A 27,285-nucleotide genomic window follows, 5' to 3' on the forward strand; every position below is an offset into this window, starting at 1 on the left:
TGACCTTATGACGTGTCCTTTTGGACATCAAGGGGAAAGTGTCAGGTTGCCCTGGACCTTTATTCACAATGAAGTTGGAGTGTTGCTTTTGGCACCTCTTGGGAATTTGGCTAGCAACCATCCTGCAGTGTTATTTGTGGACCTTTCTTATCTACAAGTTGTAGTGATACAGCCACAGGATGCTGTTACCAGAGAGAAATCCCTGTAGGTATCACAGTGGGGTATCTCCCTGTTTGGCCATAACACCTTGACAATGACTCCATTGTGTAGGGGCTGTGGGATGATCCCACATCCACATATCTGAGTGAAAATAATGTTGCAGTCACTCAAGAGCTGGAAATCAGCTCTGTATTTCAACAGTCAAGAGCTGGAAATCAGCTCTGTATTTCAACAGTGGTCTAATCTGAACCAGATGCTCTGCTGTCTTTCCCAAATGCCACTGTGACAGTTGTCTTCAGTGTTTGGTCATCAGCTTGTCCCAATACGAACAAAGGGAACCAGGTCCTTGGTGCAATTTTTCTACCCAGCTCAGTCCTCTAAGGGACAGAGCTTGTGTGTTACCTGAGCACAGGTAACAAGCACCTTGCAGAATCATGACCTTGTAGGTTTTAGAATTTTTTCTTCCATGTCCGACTAGTGGACTGAGAGCTTAGCACAGGGAAAGCATAGTCCTGGGAAGATGGCAAAAGGGAGGGAAGCAGCCTTGGGAGGGGGCTTTCTGCAGTAAAGTTGTGCAAAAATCCTAAAACTGCTCTGGTGGTGGTGCAATTTTATAGAGCTTATTGGTACAAATTGATACCTTGTGCAAAAAAAATTGCCTTTGCTTAAGTATTTGTGAAGTGTTTTGAAGGTGCAAAATGCTCTAAGCAGAACCACCAGCTCAAAATGAAAGCCTGGAATCATATTTCAGGAAACTGGCATCCAAACGCTGGCTTTGTGTTGCAGCCCAAACCAGAAGATACTTGTTTTCTGGTTCCAAGCTATAGCCAGACCCTTGTAAGAAAAGCTGATGAGATTTAGCCTTGATTTAGGCTCAAATCAAAACTGGTGCTGTAATCTAATTGAAATTGTTGGCCAATTTGTCTGTAAGTGGAGGGATCTTGGAACAGCTTTGACACTAAACTGGTGGGAGGTTGTTATTAAAACAGGGCCCCTCAGTAAGTCCCAAAAGATGTAGTTCATAAAATCAAAACAAAAATAATTGCCTTATTTCAGTATCTTAATGCAGAATATAGCTGTAGTAATCACTGCTGGTGAGTGGCACGGGGAGGTTGTTACATGGTGTATGGGTAATGTTTAAACTTGTCACTTTTTTCCTCTGGCCAAGATCTGGGACACCTTACACCACTCATGGCAACATGTGCGGGCTGTTGAGTGGCGTGTGCGAGCCAGAAAGAAACGCGCACCTTGTAGTTCCCTTGAAAAGCATTATTCGGGGAGAGGGGGTGGGCTGGGGACAGAAGGCCAAATCTTAACGCGGTTGGCTTTAGGTGTGGGCCTCGGTTCCTGGGGAGGGACGGCTGGCCGCGCTGCCTCACGGAGCAGAGCCGGGAAAGTTTATTACAGCAAAGCCCAGCCTTCTCGGTGCGGCGGCGGGCGGCCAGGTGCCCTGGGCGGCGCGGGCCACCCTCGGGCGCCCCTGCCGGCCGCGGGCGGCGCCGCGGCTCCCCGGCGGCGCCTCCTCCGCCCGGCGCGGAGGGAAGGAGGGCGGGCGGCAGGCGCGGGGGCTCGGCGGCGCCTCCGCCAGCTCTGCTCTGCTCTGCTCCGCTCCGCTCCGCCGGGCGCCCCTCAGCCGCTGCGGCCATGGAGCCCTGCCTGCGGCTGCTGCTGGCCGCCTGCCTCTGCCTCGGGGCGGCCGCCGAGTTTGACAGAAGGTAAGGGCCGGCTCCCGGCGGCGGCAGGCGGCTGCGTCGCGGGCGGCTCGGCGCCCGTCGCGGCCGCGCGCGGCCGTTGGGGGCCGTTAACGGCCGCCGCGGGGGGGGCGGGCGGGGCACCGCGCTCCCTCTCTGCGCCTCGCGGCGTCGGCGGCAGATGAGCCTGGCGGGGGTGGGCGCGGGTCGTGGGCTTCGCCGTACGAACAGGCTCCTTCGGTCCTTCACCCTTTGCTCGTGCGAAGTAAGTGCCGCCGTTTGCACGCTGTTTGCGGGGGGGGGGGGGGTTGTATTGCTCGGTAGTATAAATACGTTCTCGCGTATAAAAAGTTTATTGCCGTAGCAGGACTGCCTTCTATAAAAATTAAAAATGAAGTGCTTCGTGTGTTACAAAAATAAAATTAGTTTATTGATGCCCCGCGGCACTTGAAACATAATGCGATGAAGATTGCAGCTCAAGTTTTAACATGAAACAAGATGGGAATGAATGCTTGGAGAGCGTGTGCCTGATGAATAACGCTCAGCTGGGTCAGGTGTAGTGGGCTGCCTTAGTGCAAGCTGGGGAGTGCTTCGTGTGCACCGTAAGAAAATGAACGGGCTTTAAATGAAATGGTGTAGTGCGTGTATGAGTCAGCTGACATAATCCCCTCTCCACAAATTTCTTTTTAGAATTTGTTCAGATAGGGTGTTTATTTTACCTTGTTGTTTAAAAAACAACAACAACATTGTTTTGTGGCATTACTTTGTGATGTTTCAGACTGCAGTATCTGTTTTCTTTAGGACAAGGGAAGAATACAGTTCTTCTTTTGTATTGGTATCCTGTCTAACAGTATAGGAAGTTTTCGTTCTGATTTTTTCCTTTAATGTTTCAGTGAGAAAACTTGGCCATATATCGTGAAATAAATGAGTGCTGAAACTTTATGATGATGGTTTATTGCACATTATAAATTCTGTGTTTCAGACTTCTGAAATCACTCAACGCCAACCTGAGAGTGGCAGTAGTGAGCACATTGCAAAGTATGTCAGTTATTTCAGCTTTAAAAGGTCATTCTAATGATCTTTTTCCCTCTTCCCCTGTAGTCATGTACATTTTCTGAGCTAAACGCTGTATTAATGACAGAACTATTATACTCAGCAGCTATTTTTTACCCAAAAAAGGGTATGTGTCTCCATGCTGGAGAGGTTTTTTTGCTGTTTTTTGTCTTTGTTTTTCTTAATGTAGAATAGTTTTAGCTACTTTCAAAATGTTTCACCAAACTTCTTTGAATTGTTTTGTTCAGGTGGCCCAGACAAATAATCTCCTCCACAGGATTGTGTCGGTTTGGAAGCAGAATCGACTGCTGCTGGGGCTGGGCCCGTTTATCTTGGGGGCAATGCCAACGTGAGTATCACTGCTGCTGGGGCTTCTAGTCACTCACAGAAAAGGCTTGCACACACCTAGTTATATCTTTCATATATTCACACACATTCTTACATTGCAGGGCTTAGGCTTTTGCACGTGTGAGTCTGACTTACTTAAAAGGACGTCGTCAGGTTAAAATTCAATCTGTTATTAACAGTACTATAAATGGTTGCAACTGAATAAGGTAAAATTTGGTTAAGGCAATGAGAATTTGTTAATTTGTTTTGTTTCCACTTTGTTTCATGGCCTGGTGTAATAGCCTGACATAATACTGCAGTGTGTAATGTTACAGGCACTGCAGGGCAGGAATATTTATGTCTGAGAAGGAAACCCAGATTGTTGACATTTCATTTAAAAAGTCAATGGAAATATTTCAATTGGTATTAAGCTCAAACATTCTTTCAGTAACCCCAAACTAAGGGTATAAATGAGCCTGACAGCATCCTTTTTATTGAGTCACACATCAAGAGAAACTTCTCTGAGATTCTCGCATCTTTTTAGAGTTTTTGATATAATTGCAGGATAATCAAATAGGTAGGTCTTCATCATTAACTACATCTTCATTCTGTGCTGGCAGCTAGCATTGTGTAGAAGTTATGTTTGTTAGGAGTGTCATACCTCAGCCTCTTAAAATTACAGACTTTGTTCTTGGAAACCATTGCTCATGTGCTTAACAGTACATACATGAGTGATTTCCTGTAAGTTTTTTCAGGAACGAACCTATAATTACTGGTTCTCAGCATTTTGATTTAGATGCAAGTGTCTGCAAACTAGATTTTTTTTTGCTAAGCTGTTTTTAAAGTAAAATAGGTATTAAATACTGTTAGTTGCTTAGTCTGCAAAACAGTGAATGTAGACAAGAGAGAGAGATAGCATTGGAGATGCAACTGTAGACTCTAAGCAAAGGTTTTGTTCAAATCTGTAAACAGCAAGACTGGCTCTCAAGTTTGTTAAAAGCACACAATGTTCAGTAGGTATATAAAATGACTGATATATATAGAGAGAGAGAGAGCGAGAGAGAGAGAAAATGAATATATATATGTAGAGAGAGAGAGAATGAGAATGAAAATACTTCTAGAACATAATATCCCCGGTACTGTTTTTAGTTTCAGAGTTCTCAGGTTGGTATCTCTTAGCCCATACCATGAATCATTTTAATTTTAGGGCTGTTGTTCATAACAGAAACAGTCATTTCCCTGAGATGAATGTTTGTAGAGAAGGAAGGAGGATGTGAAGTATGTTGATTGAGGCCATTCCAGGGGTGATAGAATCTATGTCTATCTTTCATAACACAGTTTTGCTTGAAAATCTTTGAGCATTTAAATGTTTAAGACTACAAAGACTCTAACTGGCAAACATCACTAATTTGCGCTGTGAAAAATGTTCTTATTTTGTTTCTTTTCTTAGTCAAGTTGTCTCCTGTGTTCTGACTGTAAGTTTCAGCTCACTGATAGCATTTAGACTGAAGTCAATTGCAGTTATATCTGTCTTTTGATTTATCGCTACTACCAAGTTTGTTTTGGGTTTGCAGTTTGCCAAGTTTATAGTCTGGGCAGATGATAATAGCATAAAGTGAAATTAGCAAAAGATACATAACTGAAAGTTGAAAACAAGATGAAAACAATAATAATCAAAAAGTAAAAGCTCTTTTTAGTCTTTGAATTTTGTCAATGAAGCCATTTGGAGTGACTTAGCCACTTTTTTCACATTCCATAAGCATTCTTTTTTAAGACAAAAGTTAGGTAAATTCTCATCTCCTCCCACTGCATTTAAGTTCATTTTTCACAGATTTGTTTTCCATTCACTTTTCTGAAAAGTGCAGAGATGGGGTTTATGTGATCATCTCTAGTATTTAGGACCAGAGTTTCAAAGCAGTGCAATTCGCACTGCATTCTCAGTACTTTTTTTTTTTTTTTTTCAATTTTCCATACTTGGGTGCTGAGAATTTCTGAGTATCTGGTTTCCAAGATTCTTGGACATTTGAGTGAAGACCTTTTTAAAAATTTAGCAGCTCATCCTATTTTTGAAATTGGAGCCAAAGCATTTTTAGAAAAATAAAGCAAGAAAATCTGCCCCAGCTGCCCCAGTTGTGCGTGGTGAAAATTCCAGCATATCGTATAGTAGGAGATTACATTTAATGAGAGTGAATCTTACTAGTGCTGGCAGCCAAACAGCAAATCTGTAGTCAACTCTCCACCTTGGGAATGTGACCTTCAGTATGAAGGATTAACCTGGCACAGAAGGCAGCATTCCTGGCCTCAAAGGAGATCTTGAGTGTTTTACTGTACAAAGGGATATCACTGAAAATTTTCTGAAAATCCAAGTACACAGTTGTTTTTCCTGCTCTCCATGGCAAAAGACAGACCTCTTAGTCCTGTCCCTGCAATGGATGGCACATATACAGGCCAGGCTTTCCTTACTAAATGAGTGTTTTCTTTGCCATTTCTAGAATAAGTTATATTTATGCAGTGAAAACAAGTATAGAGTCAAAATTAAAAATGAGTAGTGAGACCCAATTTACAAATGAGTCCGAAAAGGGGCTGTAAATATTCAGGCAACAAGACCGCCCTGAGCTCTGTATTAACAGACTGCAACTGCTATGCTCTAAGTAGTTTAAACTATCCTTGCTATGTCTGTGAGTGCTCCAGCACTTTTGGACTCTCCTGTTTAGTCATGCGTAATTTACTGTGAATGTACTGATCACCTCTGAATTTAGCTTACTGAGAACAAACGTGAGGTGCTGTGAACCAGCAAGTAGCAAGAATATAGACTCAGATACATGACAGAGTTGCCCCAGTTTACAGAGTTACTACATGTCTTCTGAACCATGGTGAGCCATGAACAAGTGATTGCAAACACACTCAGACACATTTCCTGCTGTCCAGCTGGGCTGTGCTGGCTGCTCTCCAAACACGGGTGGACGTGCCTCCTGCCCAAAGCTATTGAGAAGAAAATGTGTTAGCTTAAACCAACTGTATGGTTTAAGGTAATGGTTTAACTGCAAAGGAGAATTAAGCGGGTACTTGCCAGCTCTACCAGGGTAGGAATGTCACTCAGCTGACAAGTGGTAACTCATTAAGCCATGGTAACGTAATTCTCACGGTCATCCATCCATAATCTGTTGCAAATGGAAACTGGACTGGGTTAGCTAAACTTGCTTTTGTGAAGTGCAGAGTAATTAATTTTATGTCACTTTGACTCAGTAACGTAGGAGTGTATATATAGCATAACCATGCTTACTGCTGCTTAGTAACATAAGTCAGCATAACTCAGCTGTCTTTTTCACTCGTATAGATGTGTAGGAAGAAGTTCAGTTCAGGCCTCTTCTTTAATTTACACTTTTCCTTTGAAACATCATCTGTCTCCTGTTAATAAATTACAGCAATATAGACTTGTACATGTGAGGAGGTGTAAGTAGGTCTGCTTTCCGAAGCCTTCAGCTTTAACATTTCAGCTGGTGGAAGTATGCTCTCTGCTGTGTCATAAAATTGCCCTCCCGAATGCTCTTCTCAATTCCAGAAAATGCATTGAGAAGGTGTCCCTCCCAGCAATTTTGAAGCAGGTTGGAATTTTTATTTCCTAACATGTTATGAACACTAAAGTGAGATCCAGGTTTAGGCAGCTAAATCCATTTTGAGAATGATATAAATATAGCCATATTTTCAAAGGTGCTAAACAAATTTAACTGCAAATAAATACATTGGCATTTCTAAGTCATTGTAAACTGAAAATCCAGCCATTCTTATTTAGTGGCCTAATCTCGATTTAGAATGGTGGATCGATTCCATCACTAATATGACCAAGTAGCCTTTCTCAGGTTTATATAAACTAGGTTTATTGGTGTGTAAAAAGGCTAATTTGGAAGCAGCAGAAATTTTGTTTAAGCAGCAGGTCTTAGTTCACATGAAGTGACATCATCATCAGTAGAGCTGATTCTCCACACTGATGAACTCACAGGATTGGGGCTTTAAAGTTAGATGTTGCTAAATTTCCCAGTTGAAATTAGTCCAAAAATCCCATATTGTTGCCCTGTCTGTGGAATTTACTTGTGTTTTAACAACAGTAAGTGGGAGTAATCACCCAAAAGCCTACTTCTGTGAAAAAAGCTATGCTAATAAAAGTGCCTGATGAGAGATTTGTAAAAGTTAGGGCTATTGTTTTGGATTTTTATGCATTATTGCTGTGCACACAGCAAAATTATAGAGCAAATATCCACACTATGCTTTTAATTCATAAATTTCTCTTGCATTGTTAGGCACTGCATCTGGGGTACTGGGAGTGTTTTCCTGACCCAGTACCCATTCTGTGCGTTTTAAAGTATACAGATGGGTAAGGCAAAACTGAGTTGGGGCATGCATCATTTCATAGATCTCACACAGGTGCACTTTTTCAGGCACTAGCAGAGAAACTTTGCCTTGGAAAGTTAATTCAGCCTTTTTTTAATGTGTTGTTTAGCAATAATGTCTGAGGTAAGAGAATTCCCAGCAGAGGTAGGGCTGGAGCTCAGTTCTTTGTGAACTAGGTGAGAAATGACAACTCCAGGGTATAAAACAGTTGTTCGGTGTGTCCATTCCTGTATTGTAGCTCTAGTCTAGGACACCAAATGAGAGCTCTTCCAGCTGAAGCCCATCTCATCCCCTTAAAGAAATGTCTGTGAGAATATTCTATAAGGATGACTGTCTCCCTAAACCTTTCTCAAGGAAAGGATAATCCAGGCCTTGTCCAAGTGTCTCTGCTAGGCCAGAGGTAGGCCAAACCACATGCAAGTTCGTGGAACTATTGCTGACTGACACCAGCTGAGAAACTAGCGTACAGAAATCAACTGTGATGAATATATACGCACATGTTAAGCTCTGCAAACTGGTTAGCCTATCAGAAAACTAAAATACAGGATAAGAAAAGCATTGATTTCATGCAGAGACTTATATGTTCTGTGATGTTCTTTAATCTTCTGTATGAAAGCAGAAATTCTTCCTTTTACCTTCCAACAGGCTATGCTAGGGGTTATTTGAAAAATACTATTTCTTGCTTTGTGGACATATTTGCCCATATTCCATCTGGGTTCCTGGAATGTCATTCTTAGAACTAGTGGTCTCTCTGCCTTTCTTCTGGCTAGCTTACAAATATCTTTTCACGACCAAAATACACCTGCTTTGTACTTGGCTGCATGTCTGTTTGTAACTCATTTGTATGCTAGTTATACACAGTCAAGCTACACTAAAGATGTAGGCTGCCTTTTGCTTTGAAATTTCAGCTGCAGTTTAACAGCCAGGAACTAAACTCATTTTATTATAGAAGAGTTGGTAGCAAGAGATACTACTTTAATGTAGATTTAAAAGGTTAAGCTACATTTTTTTTTTAAAGAAGGGCAATAAAAATCTGCTTGAATTTTCATTCTGAATTACAGTTTGGACAACTCCTTTGCTAGAGGCAATGGCAGCAATAGTTCATTTTGCTGCATTCACGTGTACAAAATAGAAGGTTGGATCTGCGGCTTCTATAAATTGATGCTGACCTACTGTCAGATCCTCTGTTGGCATGAGTCTGCTTGACTGTGAAAGTCAGCAGGGGTCTGCCTATTTCAGCACTCTTGAGAGTCTGTCCAGTGGACAGAAAGTTAGATCAACAAGAGATGTCTAACAGGAATAAAATCCCGCTGGATTTTATAAGTAGTGATGTTACTAGATTACTTCACTCATCTAAATGTTGAATTCTCCTTAAATGATAGCAAAGTCTATAAGGTATATCCTGAGAAGGGATTAAGAAGATGAGTGTGCATTTTTAGCGTGTCTGTGTGTGGTAACTCAGTCTTGTTATTTCCCCATGCTGAGGTTTCTGAGTGTTCTACCTAAGAAACAAAACCAGAATAGGTCAACAAAGTAGTTTCCCACCATCTTACAGTAAAATCATGACAAATTAGTTTTTAAAAGTATAGGGACAGAGCAATCAAGAAATTATGCGGTACAGTAGAACATTAGTAAAAGTATAAATGAAATCACTTTACACCTCGTCTTCGTATTGCATCAGTAAAAAATGTTAATCGAAGGCTGTCTGGTTAGGATTTAGACTTAGCCAAACTGAGTAAAATGCATACTATTTCAGGAGGTTCTTAGATGACCTGCAAGAGAGAGGGGGCTTGTACAAACTGACATAGCAGATGCAGGCATAACCAAATGCTTTGCTGGAAATTGTGCATGCTGCTGCCTTCTTACAACAGCTGTGAAGAAACTCGCAGTCTGTGCTGCTGCTCCTGTCCTCATAAGCTTAAAGACTGTGTATCTGTGCTATGTAATCTATTTGCAGATATGCAAGGTGGTGGGAGGGGGGAGGGGATGGTTGTGCTCTCATTGATGCCTAGAAGGAGATTTTATATAACCAACAGTAATGTTCATGGGAGTTTAGCCATATAAATCATTTCTCATACGTCAATGGGAGAAGAGGCTTTGTGTTGCTTAGGACTTCTATTCCTTGCACATAACAATGCTTTAAATGGATATGGCAATTCTGTATAGTCCAAGATGCACAAATCTTTAGCGAAATAAAACCATGATTTTGTCAATAATGAGCCATGAAAATACTGGCTTCCAGGAGTTTGGCCCGTTGGTGGAAGCCTCCTTAAAGTCGGTAATAGTTTTGCTAGTAAATTTGCGGTTCCAAGAATAGAGCCTATGTGAATGTATTGTGTTGACAATGTTAATGAATATTGATATGCAGCATACCTGGCTGTTAAGAAATGACAAATATCTTTGTGCGTTTTCATGTATTCTTCTAAGAAAAGACATTTTATACAGAATTGCAATACCGCTTTAATATTGCCATGCAAGAAAGAAAATGAGGTTTTGCTATTTTTATTCAGTTACCTTTTTTCAATTCCAAAGTGTTACAGTTTTAAAGCAGCTATGAAAATATGACTTTACTATGTTAAAGATACAGTATCCTTCCCACTCCCCCGTTTTACCCCTCCTGAACATCATATGTAAGAGAATAGTTTTGCAGTCCAGTTTTTCCCATGAAAATCTTACCAGTAACATGGTCTGACCGTTTACAACTGTAGCATATTCATACTTGGAGCTTCTCTCAAAGCCCAGCAGCAACATGGGGAGCCTCCCTCCAGTGGGCTTTTGGAACAGCCACTAAGGGACTTACCAGTTGAAATCAGTTTTAACTAGAATAGGTTGCAATCAAAGCAAACCCTTAAGTGTTGGTCACATAATACTTAAAATACGAAGAAGTGCTGTTGCTGAAGTCCCAGTCTTTTATAATAAGGTTATGTAGCTTAACAGTCTGTGCTTCATTTTATAGGCAAATAAATTGATTTAATATGAGCCCAAAACATAGATCTGTGTTTGCATCTTGTTTTACTTTCATAGTGTATTTAGTTTCATGTGCTAGTAAGAGCTGAAAAGGTCTCTAAGCATTAGTTTTAATTTAGATGACATTCAAAATTTAAACATTATAAAAATGACCATTAAATTTATATGCCAGCATCTCTACTGGTTGCAGATGTTCAGGTAGTTAACAATGCATATCATTTTAATTACCCTCAAATTAGCATCCAGATGCTACCATTTATGTTTGCTTTATAGAGATGCATCATTAAAAATATATATATTTAAATGAAAGGATACTGTCTCTTTAAGAAAAGCTTTTCTGTTCTGTTGATGGAAACATTGAACTTAAACCATGAAACAGGAGAAATTTTACAACTATGTACCCATATGAAACATGACAAAGTAGCGCCTTAGTTGATTGAATAAGAATAGCATCACGTCATTATATTTAATTACTCTTATGTATCAGAACATGTTTGTTAAATCTCATAAAGAAATACTGATGTGAAGTATTTCTGTTTTAAAATGTGTACCAGAATTTTTTTTATTTCAGAAAAGCTCTGAATGTTGAATGTGTGTAAGTCTCCAGGAATGTAACAAGTTGATAAAAACCCCAGCCAAGTCCATCCTCCTTACAGGAAAAAAAAAGCTGGAATTTCTTTTTTTGGATATTTGTTTTGCAGCTTTCTACGTCTTAAGGCAGAGAATAGCCAGCCTAAGGTGCCAGCCCAAAGGTTAGCTGAACATATTTCTTGAAATAATTTTGGCAAGATTATGGCTTGGAGTTATGGCCTCTAAGTCGTAAGTTTACTTGAAAGCTATAATACATGACAAGAAGATGTTCTTTTTTTTTTTTTTTTAATTATCTGGTTTGGGGAAGATGGGGGAGGAAATTTACGGGGCTGTTCTATTCCATTCACCTATCTAATGAAAGATACATGCTTATCATCTAAAATATTGCACTTTTCCCTTTTTCTTTTCCTTTGTCTTTTTTTTTCCCCCTCGAGCCTCAAGAAATATTTTTCCTTCCTGCAAATTGTTTATGCTGCCAGCATCACATTTACAAGCTGACAGACCTAAGAGGCCTGATTTTGCTTTAAAGGTATTGAATCATGGGCAGTGGGAGATTCGTTTGGGATAGCTGAAGCACTTACTGCCCCCAGTTGTCTGCTTTGCACCTCTACTACAGCTTGTCATTCCAACAACAGGGAAACTTTACAGCCCCTGATCTACAGCAGTGTATAATTTGGCATATTAAAGTGCGATGAAATCAACACCAGTTTATATTAGTGTTCAGGGTTATAGTCTGGTGTTGCTTAGGAATCGATACGTCTTGTTTAGTTATCCCTGTGCTGAGAACACTGGTCTTCAGAAGGGGAGCAAAGCAATCAGCTGTTCAGCTGTGCATTAAATTCAACTTTGTCACTGTGATGCAGAATTTATTTCACTGAAGCCAGTGGGTATTATATGTTGTAAAGAAGATAGTAATAGGGCCCAATTTCTGTTCTGTCACCACACCTAGTGGCACTCATGCTAGTCTGCTTCTACCAGCTGGAATTCAGTAGACACACAGAACGATGCAGGTAGCAAACATGCTTTTGAGATGATGAAGCTCCCTTCTTTAAGTGATTATCATGAACCACTCAAAGTGCAGGTATGAAAAACTTGACAAAACATGAAGTATTTCTTGCTTTTCCAGAGAAGAATTCTAATTCTGCATATTTGTTGGATGAATTTGTCACTGATTTTTAAAAAGAGTGTTTAAGTGCATAAGCATCTGATTACCTTTCACTGACTTCATTAAATCCTATTGATTTCAGTGTTACCTGAGCTTATGTTTAAAGTTGTGCGTGCTTTAAAGAGTTGTTCTGTCTGAATAGCAAGGCATTCTTGAACCGGGATCTGGATTTGCATATGCAGTTTAGGAACACATTTGGCAGCAGTTGTAGACAAGCAAAGAATTCACTGCAATGAATAGCCCCCCGCTTGCCATTTATCATGTTAATGTGCTATTACCACATTCATATGTGCAGATTTAGTAACTGATTTACCCAGGCAAATGTGGTGGTTGTGCATGTAAAATTAGGAGCTGGTTACTTAATGGTACTGTATATTTTAGGTGGAAGCTTATGCATGCACTTTAACATTTGTTATCATGAATGCTCATTTCTGCAAAAAGGCTCAGTCACTAGACAGTACCATTTTATCTGATGATATTATCGGTCTTTAGCTACAGAAGTTGGTCAAGGACATTTGTCTTTCAAAAATAAAGTAAGGAATGTTTTGCATATCAAATTATCTGAAAATTAATACCCAGTTGCCCTAATCAGGCTTACTGAAGTCTACAGAGATGATGTGACTTCCGGTACACTTATTTTGGAAGCAAAGTTGTTTTTTCACAAGTAATTCTGTAATGTGAGTTATAGGTATGGCATGCTTTTACCACCTACTGATTACTGTGTGGTAGGTTCACTTTATGGATTATCTTGCATTTGTATGTGATTGAGAAAAAAAGAAGTATTTATCTTTGAAAGATATGCAGTGATTTATTTTGCGAGTTAGCTAGTACCTTGGAGAATTTCTAGATAAAAATAATTGTGAATAAGGCAGATTTTTGTTATTTTACTGAGTGTGTTGTTATGACATATTGTTACTTAACATCTGTAGAATTGCTAGATATATATGGAAGTAGGCAGGTATTTCAAAGCCAAGTTGGCTTTGTGGAGAAGAGGTATAGAACTTGAGGTTATGGTTTGTTAGGCTGCAGGAGAAAGGGAGACTGAGGTGAAAGAGGCAGCATAAAAGACAGCCTGCTTCACCAGCGAGCAAGTCTAGATAATAAAGTTGGCACTGCAGTGTAAAAGGATCCAGTAAAGGTTTGTGAAGCTGAATAATATGTAATAGTCTCTGTGCTGATGCATAAATTACTTCCTGCATTTGGGCAAACTGAATTTTAAAGAGCTGTGATTTAGGGACAGAATAAATGAGTGGCTATGTGTTACTTAGGAAGAGGGGATGGAAGCAAAGCCATTTGGGTGGACAGTCAGCACAGTTTGTTTCAGATGCAGGTGTTCTTGTGGATATTTTTAGACTTCAGAGAGGTGAAAATAGAAGTTCAAGGGCAGGTTGAACATCTGCAGTCTGTCATTTTGAGGCAGATTTGAGTGAGGAATGCAGAAAGAGCAACTAAAGACTTTGAGGGCAGCTTTTTTCAGTGAAACCCTCTTCTGGACATAATATAAGCAGGTACATGGAATAAGAAATAACTTTATTAAGAAATAGAAATTGAGAGAAGTGACAAAACAAAGAAAAAGATGCAAGGTTTGGGTATGTCCTCAAAGAATTATGCTTAAGGCTGAGTTGATCGAAGACATAGCTAGAAATGTTGGAGAACCAAATAAGAATTATAATAGTAGAAATACTTCACTAGAAAGCTGTGGAATTTCTGTCATTGGCCACAAATGAAAAAGAGCAGTTAGGTGCACAGGCAGTGCAGCCATCTAGTTAGGACTCCACTAAACAGTGCGTGGTAATCAAGCAATAGATCATTAAGGTTAAAATTTTAGATGGGAATAGAGGCCCTCAGAAGGTAGGCAGTTTAGCACAGTGGAACTGAGAAAAAACAGAGGGGGGCTTCCAGAGTCATTCTGAGGGGACTATGTGCAGGGAGAAAATACCCATGAAATAGAGGGGGGGAACCCAACCCATTGTAGACCCATAATGAATTGATTGAATGTGTTTTTCATTTCTTGAATTTATGCAGCAATTAAACAACAATAATTCAGGATGATTTAGTCGTGCTTAGGCAGCATCAGCTGTTAGTAGTGGCAGGATGGGTGGCTTTTAGCTTTTACACAAGCTTAACACATGCTGACAGTGTATGCATTTTACCACAACTTCTTTCTCCCACACTTGAAAATACCTGAACCCAAACCACTCTCTCTCTCTCATGTTTCAATTCCCTGTATTATTTTTACAGGAAATTTAATTTGTCCTGAAATTTAAGTGAAACTTAAAATGTGGTATTTATCATCTTATTTTGGGGGAAAAGCATGTTCTTGCCAATCTTTTAAAATAAGTACTCTGTTACATTTATGGCCAAATAAAAGGCTGTAGGATACCTCCTTAAGCTTCACTGAAGTCAATGGGAATTAAGAGAGAGAGCAATCTCTGCATCTGGCCCAGAATAATGATTTAAAATAAGCAGACAGGAATGAATGATCATGAGATCAGTGTTTATTTTCTGATATCTCTTGAATGAACTGGGCATCAAGTGAAATGGAAAGCTTAGCTGTAGTTTATTTTATGGCCTAGATAAATAAGCAACAGTTGACTAATTAGCAAGATAGCTGGGCTTAGAATTTCCTTCTCTCTCTCTAAATCCACTTCACTGTACTATGAGGATGCCGGTTTCAGTGCTTTCAGAAAGGAGTCCTGGGAGAAATCATAGCTTTTTGTTGAGGTTAATACAACGGTAAATAAGCAATCTTCTGTTTAGTGGCCAGCTAGTCTATAGAACAAGTGTACTTAGGTGCTCTTAACTTTTGTTTAAAAAAAATTACGCTTATAAAGAGTAGAAAGTTTGTTTCTTTTTGGCAACTTTCCCAGACTCTTGGCTTTTGAACTTCATTGTCTTAAGACAATGTCATAAGTCTGTAAGAGTGTGGCTTTCTCAGCCTGGTGTCACTCTGCAATATCTACATTTTTTCCTTGTTTAGTAAGGAAATGAGTGTTGCATAGCAGTTTAAAGTTTAAAGTGCACAGACTAGGCTTATTTCAGTCATTTTTAAACAGTCATTGTAAATTCGAGTTGTTCTGAGGGAAATGATATTCCATTTGTTTTATTGTGGTTGGTTGTGGGGGAATTTTTTATTTTCAGGATGCAGAGAATATTAGTTGGGAGACATTTTCTGTCACTGCTTATGAGTCTAATTGTATTAAGAAGTGAATGCACTCAGTGTATCCGTGTGTGAGCAGGAGCGTTTGGAATTTTGTAAGAATAGAAGTTGAGTGGAAAATTAAAAGAAAAAACCCACTGAAATCAACACATGAAATTTAACCCTCACCACACAGTCTAGAGACATACCCAACAACTGAAATAACTGCCTGCTATTAAAAGAAAGGCTGAAAGTCAGGCTCAGGTTTATTTTTATACCCAGATCTCCTTGTTGACCTTACTCACATGGAACCCTTTAGAAGTCAGGAGTGTATCTTTACTGCCACTTAGGTTCTGCACCTCTTTTGCCTGTTGATTATCCACACGGCGTGTGTTAGGTCACTCCTGGAGCTGCAGTGTGCAGTGAATCTACTAGTCCCTTTGGCAAGGAAAGTCAGCTGAGAAGAAAGGATTATTTGCATCCGAGAGACGACAGAATGCGAGCCAGGCCACCTCTCTGGGCCTGGTGGAGGTGCAGTGGAAAAGGCAGTATCGATGTAGCCAGTGGAATCCAAGCCACGTGCACAGACTTGGCTGAATGTGGCCTATTTCTTAAAAATCCTGAGCACCGTACAAATCTTCATTAAAATTAATAGGAAGACATACCTATTGCTCGGTGAGCGTGGCTTGGTTCCTGATAGGAAATGATATAATATGTGTTTGTAGTGTTGGCAGAATTACAGTGTTGGCAGAATTACAGATGTTGTGAAGCTCACTGCTAAATGCTTCTCTTTTTTATATATTAATTCTCAGTCATAACACTGTATTGAATTTCAGCTGTTATGTATAAATAAGATACAGAATATTTAAGTAGCTGAGATACACAGACTATATTCTAATAAACATTTTTTTTTTCCAAGGATGGTGTTTGGCAGCAAACATGGATTTCCAAATACCCATTTAATGTGCAAAATGTCATTTTATATTGTCTTTGACTTTATGAGCTGTGGTTTGCTAGAAAACTTTCATGGAAAGTTTATAAATCATAATAGCAGGGATTCTTAAGCAGTAGACTTTTGAGGCACTGAAATCTCCTTCACTTGAGACTTTTGAAAATGGGCAAAAGACACATCTATCATGCAATTTAAGTGCACTTAATTATTTCTTGGGACTTGGGAGACAGTCTAAAATTAAGACTTACCTTTCTCCTATCCATTAGCTGTATGCCATACAAGACACCAAATGACCGCAGATGTACTATAGGGCTAAACTGGTTGAGATGTATTGGACTAGATCATTTCTTGAGGATCCCTGAGTTCCTATTGTTGGATGTGATAACATAGCCTGCATTCCCTGTTTTTTATCTGTAGACAGTTCCATGTCATTTGTTTTAAACTGTTTATTTCCTGATGCTAATATATAATTTTTGTTATAGTACAGTATCTGACCTACTAGGTTGACTGACAGAATTAAAGCAAGCTTGCAAATAAACACATCTCGTTTCTAATGACGAAGTTATTGGATTTTCTGAATTAGAGGAAAAATTTCCATTACTAAATTGTATAAGCCTTTTCATCTTCAAGTCTTAGATCTGTTTTCTCCATCTGAGCTGCTCCTAATTTACACTCACCATAAGTAAGGGGGGGGGGCAAGACTTTACTGTCAGCTACCCTAAGTTGCCCTAGGTCCAGTTGTGGAACTGTAACACTTCATACTAGCTGATCCCATGGCTCTTTGGTTTTTTTTTTTAATGTTATTATTATCTAGCTGTATCCTGCTTCTCAGTATGGATTTTCTTTAACAGGCAGCTGAAATTTCATGGAAACTTTCACAAACATATTTGTAGCCATTTTTGTTTCTACTGTGGTTTGGATCACATCTTTTTCTTTCTCCCGTATTCAAAGTCATGAAGTTGGGTCAATCGTCTTTATTTTGCCATCATCAACCCCAAGTTGGAGTTGGGCCTATGAAGATAAGAGTCACAGTGTATAATGAGGTCTTATGTAACAAAGATCTTTTTTTCTGTTTGTGACCATAGTGATTAAAAAAGAGGAGGTAGTCATTTTCAAGTAGAATGCTCTGGAAGTTTTTCATGAGGCATCAGCTGCTTTTCAATCGAATCTGTCCAAGCATTGCTCAAGGGCATATTTTTTGAAACATTCTTTTTAGTAGTCGAAGCAGCCCCTTCCCCTAACTATTTAAATGAAAGATGTTTCTGTGATTCTGCATACTCTTTCTTTGTTTCTGGGCAATGTTTATAGGGAAAACATCTTGCATTAACTAAAAACACCTGTCTATGTTGCCTTTTAAAATATCCCTTAAGAAAGATTTAGGAAAGAAACTGCACCAGCTTGTAAGGAAAAGCCATCAAGAGCAGTGCCATGCATTAAAAACAAGGTCTCATATTCTCAGGGAGTGTCACTGGCCATATACATACAATGTATGTACATATACATATAGAAAGATGTCCTGATAGTAGAGGGCAAACTCAGTCCTAAAACTTAAATGGCGCAAACTCTTTCTATGCTATAGTCCCTTCTGTGGATGCAGTTGTGGGAATTGCCAATTCTGGATTCTTTGAATCTTACGGAAAAGGTTTTAGAACATCCAAGAGGCATTTGCATATTTCTTTCACAACCAGAAGAAAAACTAATCTCTTGTTTGGATTTTAATTTTGTTTACTTCAACCCTGTAGAACAGCTTGGGCTAGAATGCAGGCTACATTTGTGAGTGCCTTCTGACAGATTTCTGTTAAATTAGATCCTTAATACATCCAATGTTATGATATAGACTGCTGTCAGATTAATTAAAATTACATCTGGATCTAGTTAGTTACTTCAAAAATTCCAAATGATACCATTATTTTACAAGATGAACTTAAAGCAGGGATAAGTAATAAATCCTAACTGTGGGGTATTCAAGTTATGCCACTCTCTGGTTTCTCTCTAGTTTGTGTCTGTCTTGCTTAAACAGTAAGATCACCAGCATTTTATATCTGCATTTTGTCATATATCATGATAAACATCATTTTAGAGCATAGTAAATATTTCAGTTTTCCAGTAGGCTAAAATAATATGTCTAGTAATAGGAAGACACTATAATAAAAATACTTGGCAATGTCTGTTTAAAATTGTTTCAGCTGTGAAATGTTTTCCAGAGTTGTGCAGGATTCTTAGCACTCTGAAAATATTCCTGTTAGCTAATCATAGGTCAGTAGGAATAAATTCTTGAACTTATATTTCTTCAAAAGCAATGTTGGTTTTATTATTAAACTTTTGGACTTGGAATTATGTTTCTTCAAAAGCAATTTTTTTATTATTGAAGTTTTAAAAGCTTGTTTTATGCATTTTACTTGTGTTTGAAGTAAAAGAGGCACCAAAAATGACTTTATAACTATTATTTCTTGGAGTTCTGTATTTATGCTCCAAGTGGGGAATTACAAATTACTTGGCAAGTTTGATTCTGAAAGCAGAATAGAACATCACATTCTTCAACTATATTTGTACAGCAATTTTGATGATATATGCTTGAAATGTTCTGAATAGAAGTGACTTGGATGCATGCAGTGATAAAGTAGCGTATTGCAGTGTTGCTTTTGCTTTTACCCACTCCTTTTTTCCACCAAAGGAAAAAATAAATGTCATTCCCATGCCAGAATCCCAAGACCTGAAAAGGGATAGATTCAGTCAAAACATTTCTTAATGGGGGATAAAAAATATCATTGTCCTAAGAAGTCGTAGAGGAAATCGGTGAATAGTAGGAGCTGTGTTGCTGCTTATCAGTGATTGAACTATGACTTTGTTCATTTGTTAACTCTGGCATTGATGTACACATTTCCTATAGAGCTAGGGCATATTCCAGGTATACCAAACTTAATGACGTGAATCATAGTACATATATACATAGAGTTAGAGAAGGCCTGGTGTCTGCTTGCTGGTCAGGTACTAAAAGTGTTTAATATCCCAGAGACAGCAGTGTACTATTATACAGAAATAGAATACTAATGGATGGCTCATTCTTTCCATGTGTATTGGGGTGGTGGCTATCTTTGAAAGCGTACCTGTGGCTTGAACAGTGGTATTTGATACATTTATTGATGCTTAAGGGAGGAACATAAATGGTACGATGTGTTAGGTTGTTGTCATTCATTTGAAAGTAGTGTGCCATCAGCCATGATGGGAACAGAAGAGTAATGAGGTTTTTTTCCGTTTGCAGCTATATGCCAGCCAGGATGCAAACATGGTGAATGCATTGGACCAAACAAGTGTAAGTGCCATCCAGGATATGCTGGAAAAACCTGCAACCAAGGTAAATCCAAGAAAGAGAACTCCTTCATGAGATCACAGAAATACTTTGGAACTCAAAAAGAAGTGCTAATTGTGTCTTGCCTAGGAACGTTAATTTTCTTCTTACATTGCTAATTGTTCACAAGTGTGTAGTATTCATCACAAGGTTGCGTATGTTTCCTGCGGTCATAGGTAATGAACTCAAATACCAGGTCTTTTCCTGCTGCAGCTATTCTGATATTGAGATTTAATTTGTAGGAAAAATAACATCTCCAGGGGAATGATACAGGGAAAACATTTGCTTTCATTCGGAAGAAGTCAGTGGGATTACTGTGAAGTATGTATTTACATGCTTTCCTGAATCTGGATTAAATAATTTAAATCTTGAGGTTAGGATTGCTATTTCATAGCAGAGTAACAATTCTCAGGTTTGGGTAGTGAAATAATATATGTTTAATTAGAAACAATTTAATCCCTGCATTCTTCTTTCTGTGTTTCTAATGCTGAATGAATTAGCTAGCAAAAACTTGTAATGTGTAATTAGAAGTTGGAAAGATGAAGTGTTCTCTTACTGTGGTATAAAGAACATATAATATAAAACAGTACTATAATACAGAACTCATGAGCTTTCGATGCCTAAGACATGTTCACATATAGAGATGTCTCATTAAGGCTGTTTTCTTTTCCAGTTGTCCCAGCATACAGAAAAGGTTTGTAAATGTTTTCTGAGAATGCTGAGGAAGTATGGTAGACAAATCTGCCAAAGTTAGAGCTAAGCTGCTGTCCAGAAATGTATTCTCTGATGTTTCCTAACCTTCTTTTGATGCATTGATTTTGAAGTGAATTATTTTCTTTAAAATATATAAATATTTATTTTCAGATTTACTAATCCATCCCAAACTGATGTGGAAATAAATGTGCTTTTCAGTTTTGTTTTAAGTCTCACTTACTCTGTCATCTCTCAAGTTATTATCCTATCTCCTTCTCCCTTCACTCTGGGCTGACATGGATAGGATGTTATGACTGTCTTATTCTATGCCTGTTTTGGTCAGTCTGGAATTTTTCTAGGAAATAGTGCAGTGAACTAATGATTGTTTTACACATATGTAAGTTTTATTTATATATAAATAAATACACATATACACACACACACACATATACACACACATATACACACACACACACATATACACACACATATACACACACACACACACATATATATAACTTTAATAATATCAAATATATTCTGTGCAAATTGCTGGAGACTGCAGTGTCTTGAGTGAAATAAATCACTTTCCAAGAAGTGCTAAAGAAGGAAAACGCACATGGTAGAAAATGATTAAAGGCAGCCTTTTAGGCAGTATTGACCAAATGTTCTTGTGTGGTATCAGTGACAAAGGTGCCATGGCAGATGTGCATGAGATGCATGCTGACTGTAGTGGCCAAAATGTACATCAGTTTGGGTGACTACAGCTGTATCTATGCTACCTTATATGCTGAGACCCTAGAGCTGTTCCTGGGGTCAGGCCATGCACCCTTGCCACATGCTAATGCCACATGAGGATGAGACCTGAATGTTCATAGTTCATGTGGAGCCCTACTTGTGCTGGAAGGAAATCCAAATATATGTTTGGGGAGAGAGCCACAGCATGGTCCAGCCATCCCTGATCTGGAGTACTGGGTGCATTAGATCTGTAGGGCATCCCATGAAGCACACTTACCATACGGGATAAACGCAGCCTATATTATATCTTGATATATAGCAGCTGTCCTGTTCAGTACATGGGAGATCTTCCCTGCTTCTGTTCTAGAATAATCATTAGTAATAACAGAAAGTAATGGTGCTGGCAAAAGAGCTATTGGAGTCCCCTTGCAGAGGTGGAAGTCTTTCTGGGCTGCGTGAATGGTACTGGGCTGTAAAGTATGCTCAGATTTGGGATGAAAGGCATTCTGTGAGTGCAAGTGCTGATGAACAGGCTTTACATCTCAGCTGTTCATGGACCTTGTGGATCAAACCATATTCCACAGATCAAGCCAAGACAGCAACCCAGCCTCTCAGCTGAATTGTCAAAATTCAACTGTGTGATGATGCCCGAATGTTAGTCCTTTTCCAGGGGCACTGTAGTGGCAGTGGCAATCTAGACCTTGCTTTAGGTCACTCACAGAAAGTAGGATTAGCTGATACTCTCTTACTGTTTTACTAGCATCAGCAACTAAATTGCAATGGCTTTGCACAGGAGGTAACCATGTGCTCTCCCAAATGCATTCAAATCACAGTAGTGATTTAGTGTTTCCCTTCTAGCTTTTTGAGCGCAAGTTTACAGCTGTAACCAGTAAAAAAAAAAAAAAAAAAATTGCTGAGCATTCTGAAAGAAAATACCCTTTGCTAGCTCTCTAATTCATAGTGGTCATAATGGAACTTAAAATTCTTTCAAAATGTGTTCATCAGAAAATTGATACTTGCTCTTCAATAAAATCCATGTTCACTGACAAATACAAATAGTTGAAAACTTACAGTTTTTGCTAGTTGTTTAAAGTGTATGCAGGTTGCTTTCTGTGGCTGGGAAAGGTTGCCTTCACATAAAAGAATATCTGGCATCTCTCCTGTAACTTGTTATCTTGTTACCTGCTTGTTCCAGGAGCATCTTGTAAAAGTTTACCTCTTTCTCTTTTTGCAGGGCAGTTCTTGTCAGCACCTGATTTTTTTCTTTTTTGATGATAAAGTAATGTGTATTAGAAAGATTTGGTCATTTTGTTTTTATTATGCCTTCTTCCCATCCTGTAAAGATGAGCAACTGTATACAAGCCTACCTGGTCAGAGCAGTGAACCCCTTCTTTTGCGCCCCCTGAATCATCACGCAACAAATGCACCTTCAAGGGGTGAGATGGTCCTTTATTTCAGGTGGCTTCACGGCTTGAGACAATAATGCAGAGTCTTGCAAAGGGGTTGGAGGCTAGTGGCCTGATGGCTGCAATGAGAAAGCTGAGCCTGCAGTGTCGTTGGCGTGCAGAGCAAATAACTGTTGTATTTCCTTGATACTGTGTGCTTGTATTCTGAAAAGGCTTGACACTCCACAAAACTTACTGTTGTATCTTGCTATTATTTCTTTGCTCTTCTTCCAGGACTTGCATTGCCTTTTACTTATTTCTAAGTTCCTTTCTAAACTGAGCAATGGAAATTGCTTATCAGGTCAGATAAAGACAAAACTGTAATTGACACAAAGCTGAAAGTTGAAGAAAATGAGGATTGCTGACTTATGAATCTGGCAGCTGTTGATTTATCAGACCTAAGTACTGTAAAGAAAATTCATAGGGTGATACAAATCTGCTCCATAAACAGGTTTAATGTGGTTGTGTGATGATACTCTCTGAGAACGAAAGCTGATCTATTTTGTATAGCGTGGGTGGTAACAGCTTAATCTTTAACTTGGTTTCTGGTCAGTGGCTTTCTATTACCTCAGTCTGAGTAAATTTGATGTTGAATATTTGACTTCTACGTTGCTTGATCCAAGTTAGTAGGCAAAAAAATAGGCTGGAGTCTTCTGTGGAAGCTAATCAAAGAAAACAGCACGGTGTACTGCATCATTCTCGGAAAGACGCTCTCCAGTGTTAGGTGCACACAGACATCAGGCATTACCCAAGATCCCCTGTGGTCCCACGCAGTTGTCAAAGAGGTCACATCCAGATTTGCCAGCATAGCGCTGTTGTCCTTTCCTTGCATTCATGTTTTCATTGCTTTTCTTTTAAAATAAAACACTTGTGCTCAGCAGCCTGCGCTTATGTTACAGACCTGCTTTCCTTAGTGCCTAAAGCTTTCAGCCTGCTTTTATATATGATACTGTCTTACGTTATTTTGAAGTTAAGAATGCTCATTTTGCATTAACTGTGTAATTGTAGGCAACTTTTGAGTTTAAGTGATTGAGCAGTGAAATTAGCAGTTTCAGAATAGTGAATGGATATTTGTTAAATTCTTAATAGTGCTATGCTTTATAACTGAAGTTCCAATGTAAGGTTTTAAGTCACTAGAAGGAATGATGATGCTCTATTACAAAGAAAAAGGATGTAAAAGTGTTATTTTCATTACCCTTTGAGTTCATACTCTTTAGCTTTTTTTTTTTTTTGAGGAAACTTCCACTGTTTTCTTTTTTCCTCTTTTGATGCATAGACATTTATACTGAGATCTCTTTATAGATATTGTTTGAAATATGCAATTGATATCTTTGGGTAAGTAGCCTGACCTTTTTTGAACCAACATGTGTTCAAGAGTTATGTTGCTATAGCTGACTTGTTAACTGCTAACATTAGCTTGAACCTGTTCTTGAAAAACCAGGCCTTACTTAAAGAACAAAAAGCACCCATCTGAAGCAGATACAGTATATTAATAGCAGGATGGTTTCAGTGCTCCCCTAGTCCATGTGCAGCACATCCGGACTCTTCTGAGGGAAGCACGCTGTTACAGATTATGGGAGTGTGGAGGTAGATAAAGAGAGCTGTCAGCATATTCATGCAGGGCTTTATGAAGAACCCGTAAGACTTGCCAGTAATCGCACAATGTGCCTCCTAGGAAATGGAGTGTTGCTTGCAGTGTGGTTGCTGAGTATGTGCCTGTCTGTGCTGATGAAAACAAGAATCAGAAAAGCTGCATTTAGGGGAAAATAAAATAAGACGGGCTGAGCTGTGTGCTTTAACATATCTAACCTTTTTGGAGGCTGGCTTTGCTTTTAAGCAGCCAAGGTATTGCTAATCCTTGTTTTCCTAAACAGTAGCATTCATTCTGACTCCGTAAGGTTAAAAACAGCTCATGTCAAAGGCAAAAGTGAAAACGCGTGGCACATGAGTTGTACATTTAAATGGAGCTGTGCTAATAGCCCGTTTCTGATGCCTTGTGACCTTAGCTTTCTGTTATGTCAGTCTGGAGAAAAAAAATTGACTGTTGAAAGACACAGGCATTTTACTCACAGCATGTTTTTTAAGATTTGAATCAGAGGAGTCAAAAACTGATGTGACAGTATTTATTCACAGGCAGAAACAGAATAAAGTGAATACAGTAGAAGTAACTAAATGTAGTCAAAATTCACCAAAGTGTGTGGTGTGATATACTAATGCAGTTCATTGCACCTGCTTTTTAAGAGGTTATTCTCAGTGTATGTTCCTAATAGCCACCTATTCATCAACACCAAAGCTTTCGTTTCTGTACTAAAAATACTTTGTACCAAATGGTGGTGTAGTATTCAGTGTTCTGTGGAAGAATCCAATTATTTAAGGGTGATAATGTAATCTACGCTTTATACAGGATGGAAAGTTTTAAACTGAGAACAGCCATAAATCATTATGTTATTCAACTTTGGATCTGTGGTAGTAGCTCCAGAAATAAGGGAAAGAGTTCTTCTTAAGGGTCATGTTTTTAGGAGCATCTAAACTTATGTGAAGTGCAATGGGATGTAAGCACTAGAGGATCATACAGGCACTAATAAAATCCTGCCCTAACAGCTTAAATTCAGTATTACTGCTCCTTATTCTGGCCCTGCTTCTAATTATTTTATATGCAACCGTTATGCATTTATTTTGTAAAGTGATGGGGTTTGTACAAAGCAGGAAAAAATTAGATATTTTAGACTTAAAATAAGAACCTTTCTTTCTCTTTAAATTCAAAGTTATTATTGCCTGTGAATCTCAAAATAGTCCTTAGTTTGGGCTCAGTGAAGATACTTTTATGAATTGTAAGTAAACTCTAACAAAATTGTTGAATTTAACAATGACTTTTATTTATTTAACAAAGGTTTTGAATGTGTCACTACTCTGTTAGTGCAGTTGTAATGTCTGTCAGGAACTGTGTAATTTTAATGAGTTTCACAAAAGAAAGAAAAAAAAAGTAGTTTTTTTTTATTCCTCCTAGAGAAGTTTGCCTTCCAAAATGCACATCTCTCACATGTTTATTATTGAGAATTTTTAAGTAAACTTTTTTATGTAAAGGTTTTCACATTCAAAACTTACCCTCCCACTCCAGGAGCATCATCTGCTGCTCTTCCATTTGACCTGTGCTTGTATTCTATCAATAGTCATCACTCCTGACTGAAGATACTGAGTTCACAGTAGAAAATGTACATCTCTCCTACTGATGTTTCTCTCAAATACAGCATGTTTACTCTTACAATTTTGGCATTGGTGGCTGCTGGGAGAAGTTAGTATGTTCTCCTAGCAGCTTCGGAAATGTCTTCAAACTCCTGGAGAGTGGGAGTGAGAAGGTATGGAGAAGGGACGCTCCTTCTGAAATGCACGTTCTGCAGGAAGCGTGTAGAGAAGGCCATCGGCCTCTGTACTCAGAGCTCGTTGTTTGTAAGCCACAGTTTCAGCCCTTCCCCTTTTTGGCAACCTTTTCTGACCAACGTTACTCACCTGGTCTTCCTCACCTCTCTAGGACCTAAGCAAACCCTCCAGGCTAGAAAATTCTTGGTCAGCCTTATGCAGGATTAAAGCAAAAATTGTATCCCTTCCTACTGCCCTCTCCCAACACAAGAAGCAGGAAGTATTCTTATCCCTAAACCTGCTGTATGTCCCAAAGTCTTGGAAAACAAAATAAAAAAACTTTGCATTGGTCAGTGAGGGGAAGGGCTGTGGGAAAGGCCTGCATAATGCTGGCCCTTCATTGTCTCCAGCAGGGTGAAAATAAAGTAGCTCAGAAAACCATAGATTGTTTGGAGCTCTCGGGAGCTGCAGTGGCATAACAGAATGCTTATTACAAGTACAAGCAAAATCCTTGTGACTGGTTTGGAATTACATTGGTGTCTTGGAGCGCGATTTATTTTGCTCCCGATTGCCCTACATTGTGTCAGTCCTAATGAAAGGGGAAATACTTGCAACTTTTAGACTAGCAGTTAAAAGTATTGTCCTGGAAAAAGAAGGATGGAGAACGTTGCCCTTCAAAACTAAATGATTACAGTGTTTCAAGATGAATTTAAATTCCAAATACTAGGAATTTGGAGAATTCTGTGTTTAACTTCCTAAAACCAGTGTTCTCTCTGACTTCCTCTTTGTAGTGAATGCAACTTTTTTCTCTCCATTTCAACATAGACTGTTGTTAAGATTGCTATCTATAGTGCATAAAGTAATTAATGAATTACTGACATGATTCTAACTGGAGGTACATTTGTCTTCCTGTTTTAATGTCTCTAATCTCTAATCTTTCACATCTAGCCTATAAAAAGGATGCATCTCCCTCTCAGCCAGCATTTTATATAGCAGGTATTATGTTCATGTGCCTACTAACTGCTAGGAGCCAAGGCTTACCTTTCCAGGACGTTGGTTAGGGAGTGGTGGCTCTTTGAAAAGTTCCTGGAAATAACAGTCACTCTTTTACTGTAACAAAACTCCAGATGGCATTGTGCAATGTTAGAAATGAGGGTTAGTAATTCAGTTGTAAAACTACCCGCTGACAGGATTTGTGAATAGATTTATTATTTTCAACTTTATTATTGTCATCTTTACTGCATAACTACAGCAAATGACTATGGTCAGT

General features: G+C 38.9%; 1 protein-coding gene across 3 annotated transcripts in view; it reads left to right on the forward strand.

Annotated features, from left to right (window-relative positions):
* The first annotated feature begins 1,723 nt into the window (after positions 1–1,723).
* Positions 1,724–27,285, forward strand: part of NPNT (nephronectin) — a 55,589-nt gene continuing 30,027 nt past the window's right edge. Inside the window, exons 1-4 of one of the 3 annotated variants that reach the window (XM_067297587.1) lie at positions 1,724–1,874; positions 3,152–3,252; positions 11,288–11,338; positions 19,696–19,788. In XM_067297587.1, coding sequence (XP_067153688.1) covers positions 1,804–1,874; positions 3,152–3,252; positions 11,288–11,338; positions 19,696–19,788 — 316 coding nt within the window. In that variant the 5' untranslated portion in view covers positions 1,724–1,803. The remainder of the gene's footprint in view (positions 1,875–3,151; positions 3,253–11,287; positions 11,339–19,695; positions 19,789–27,285) is intronic. The other 2 variants (XM_067297589.1, XM_067297588.1) reach the window with 2 other exon arrangements.

The sequence above is a fragment of the Apteryx mantelli genome, chromosome 5 (assembly GCF_036417845.1).
Source record: "Apteryx mantelli isolate bAptMan1 chromosome 5, bAptMan1.hap1, whole genome shotgun sequence".
In the NCBI taxonomy this organism is placed as follows: domain Eukaryota; kingdom Metazoa; phylum Chordata; class Aves; order Apterygiformes; family Apterygidae; genus Apteryx; species Apteryx mantelli.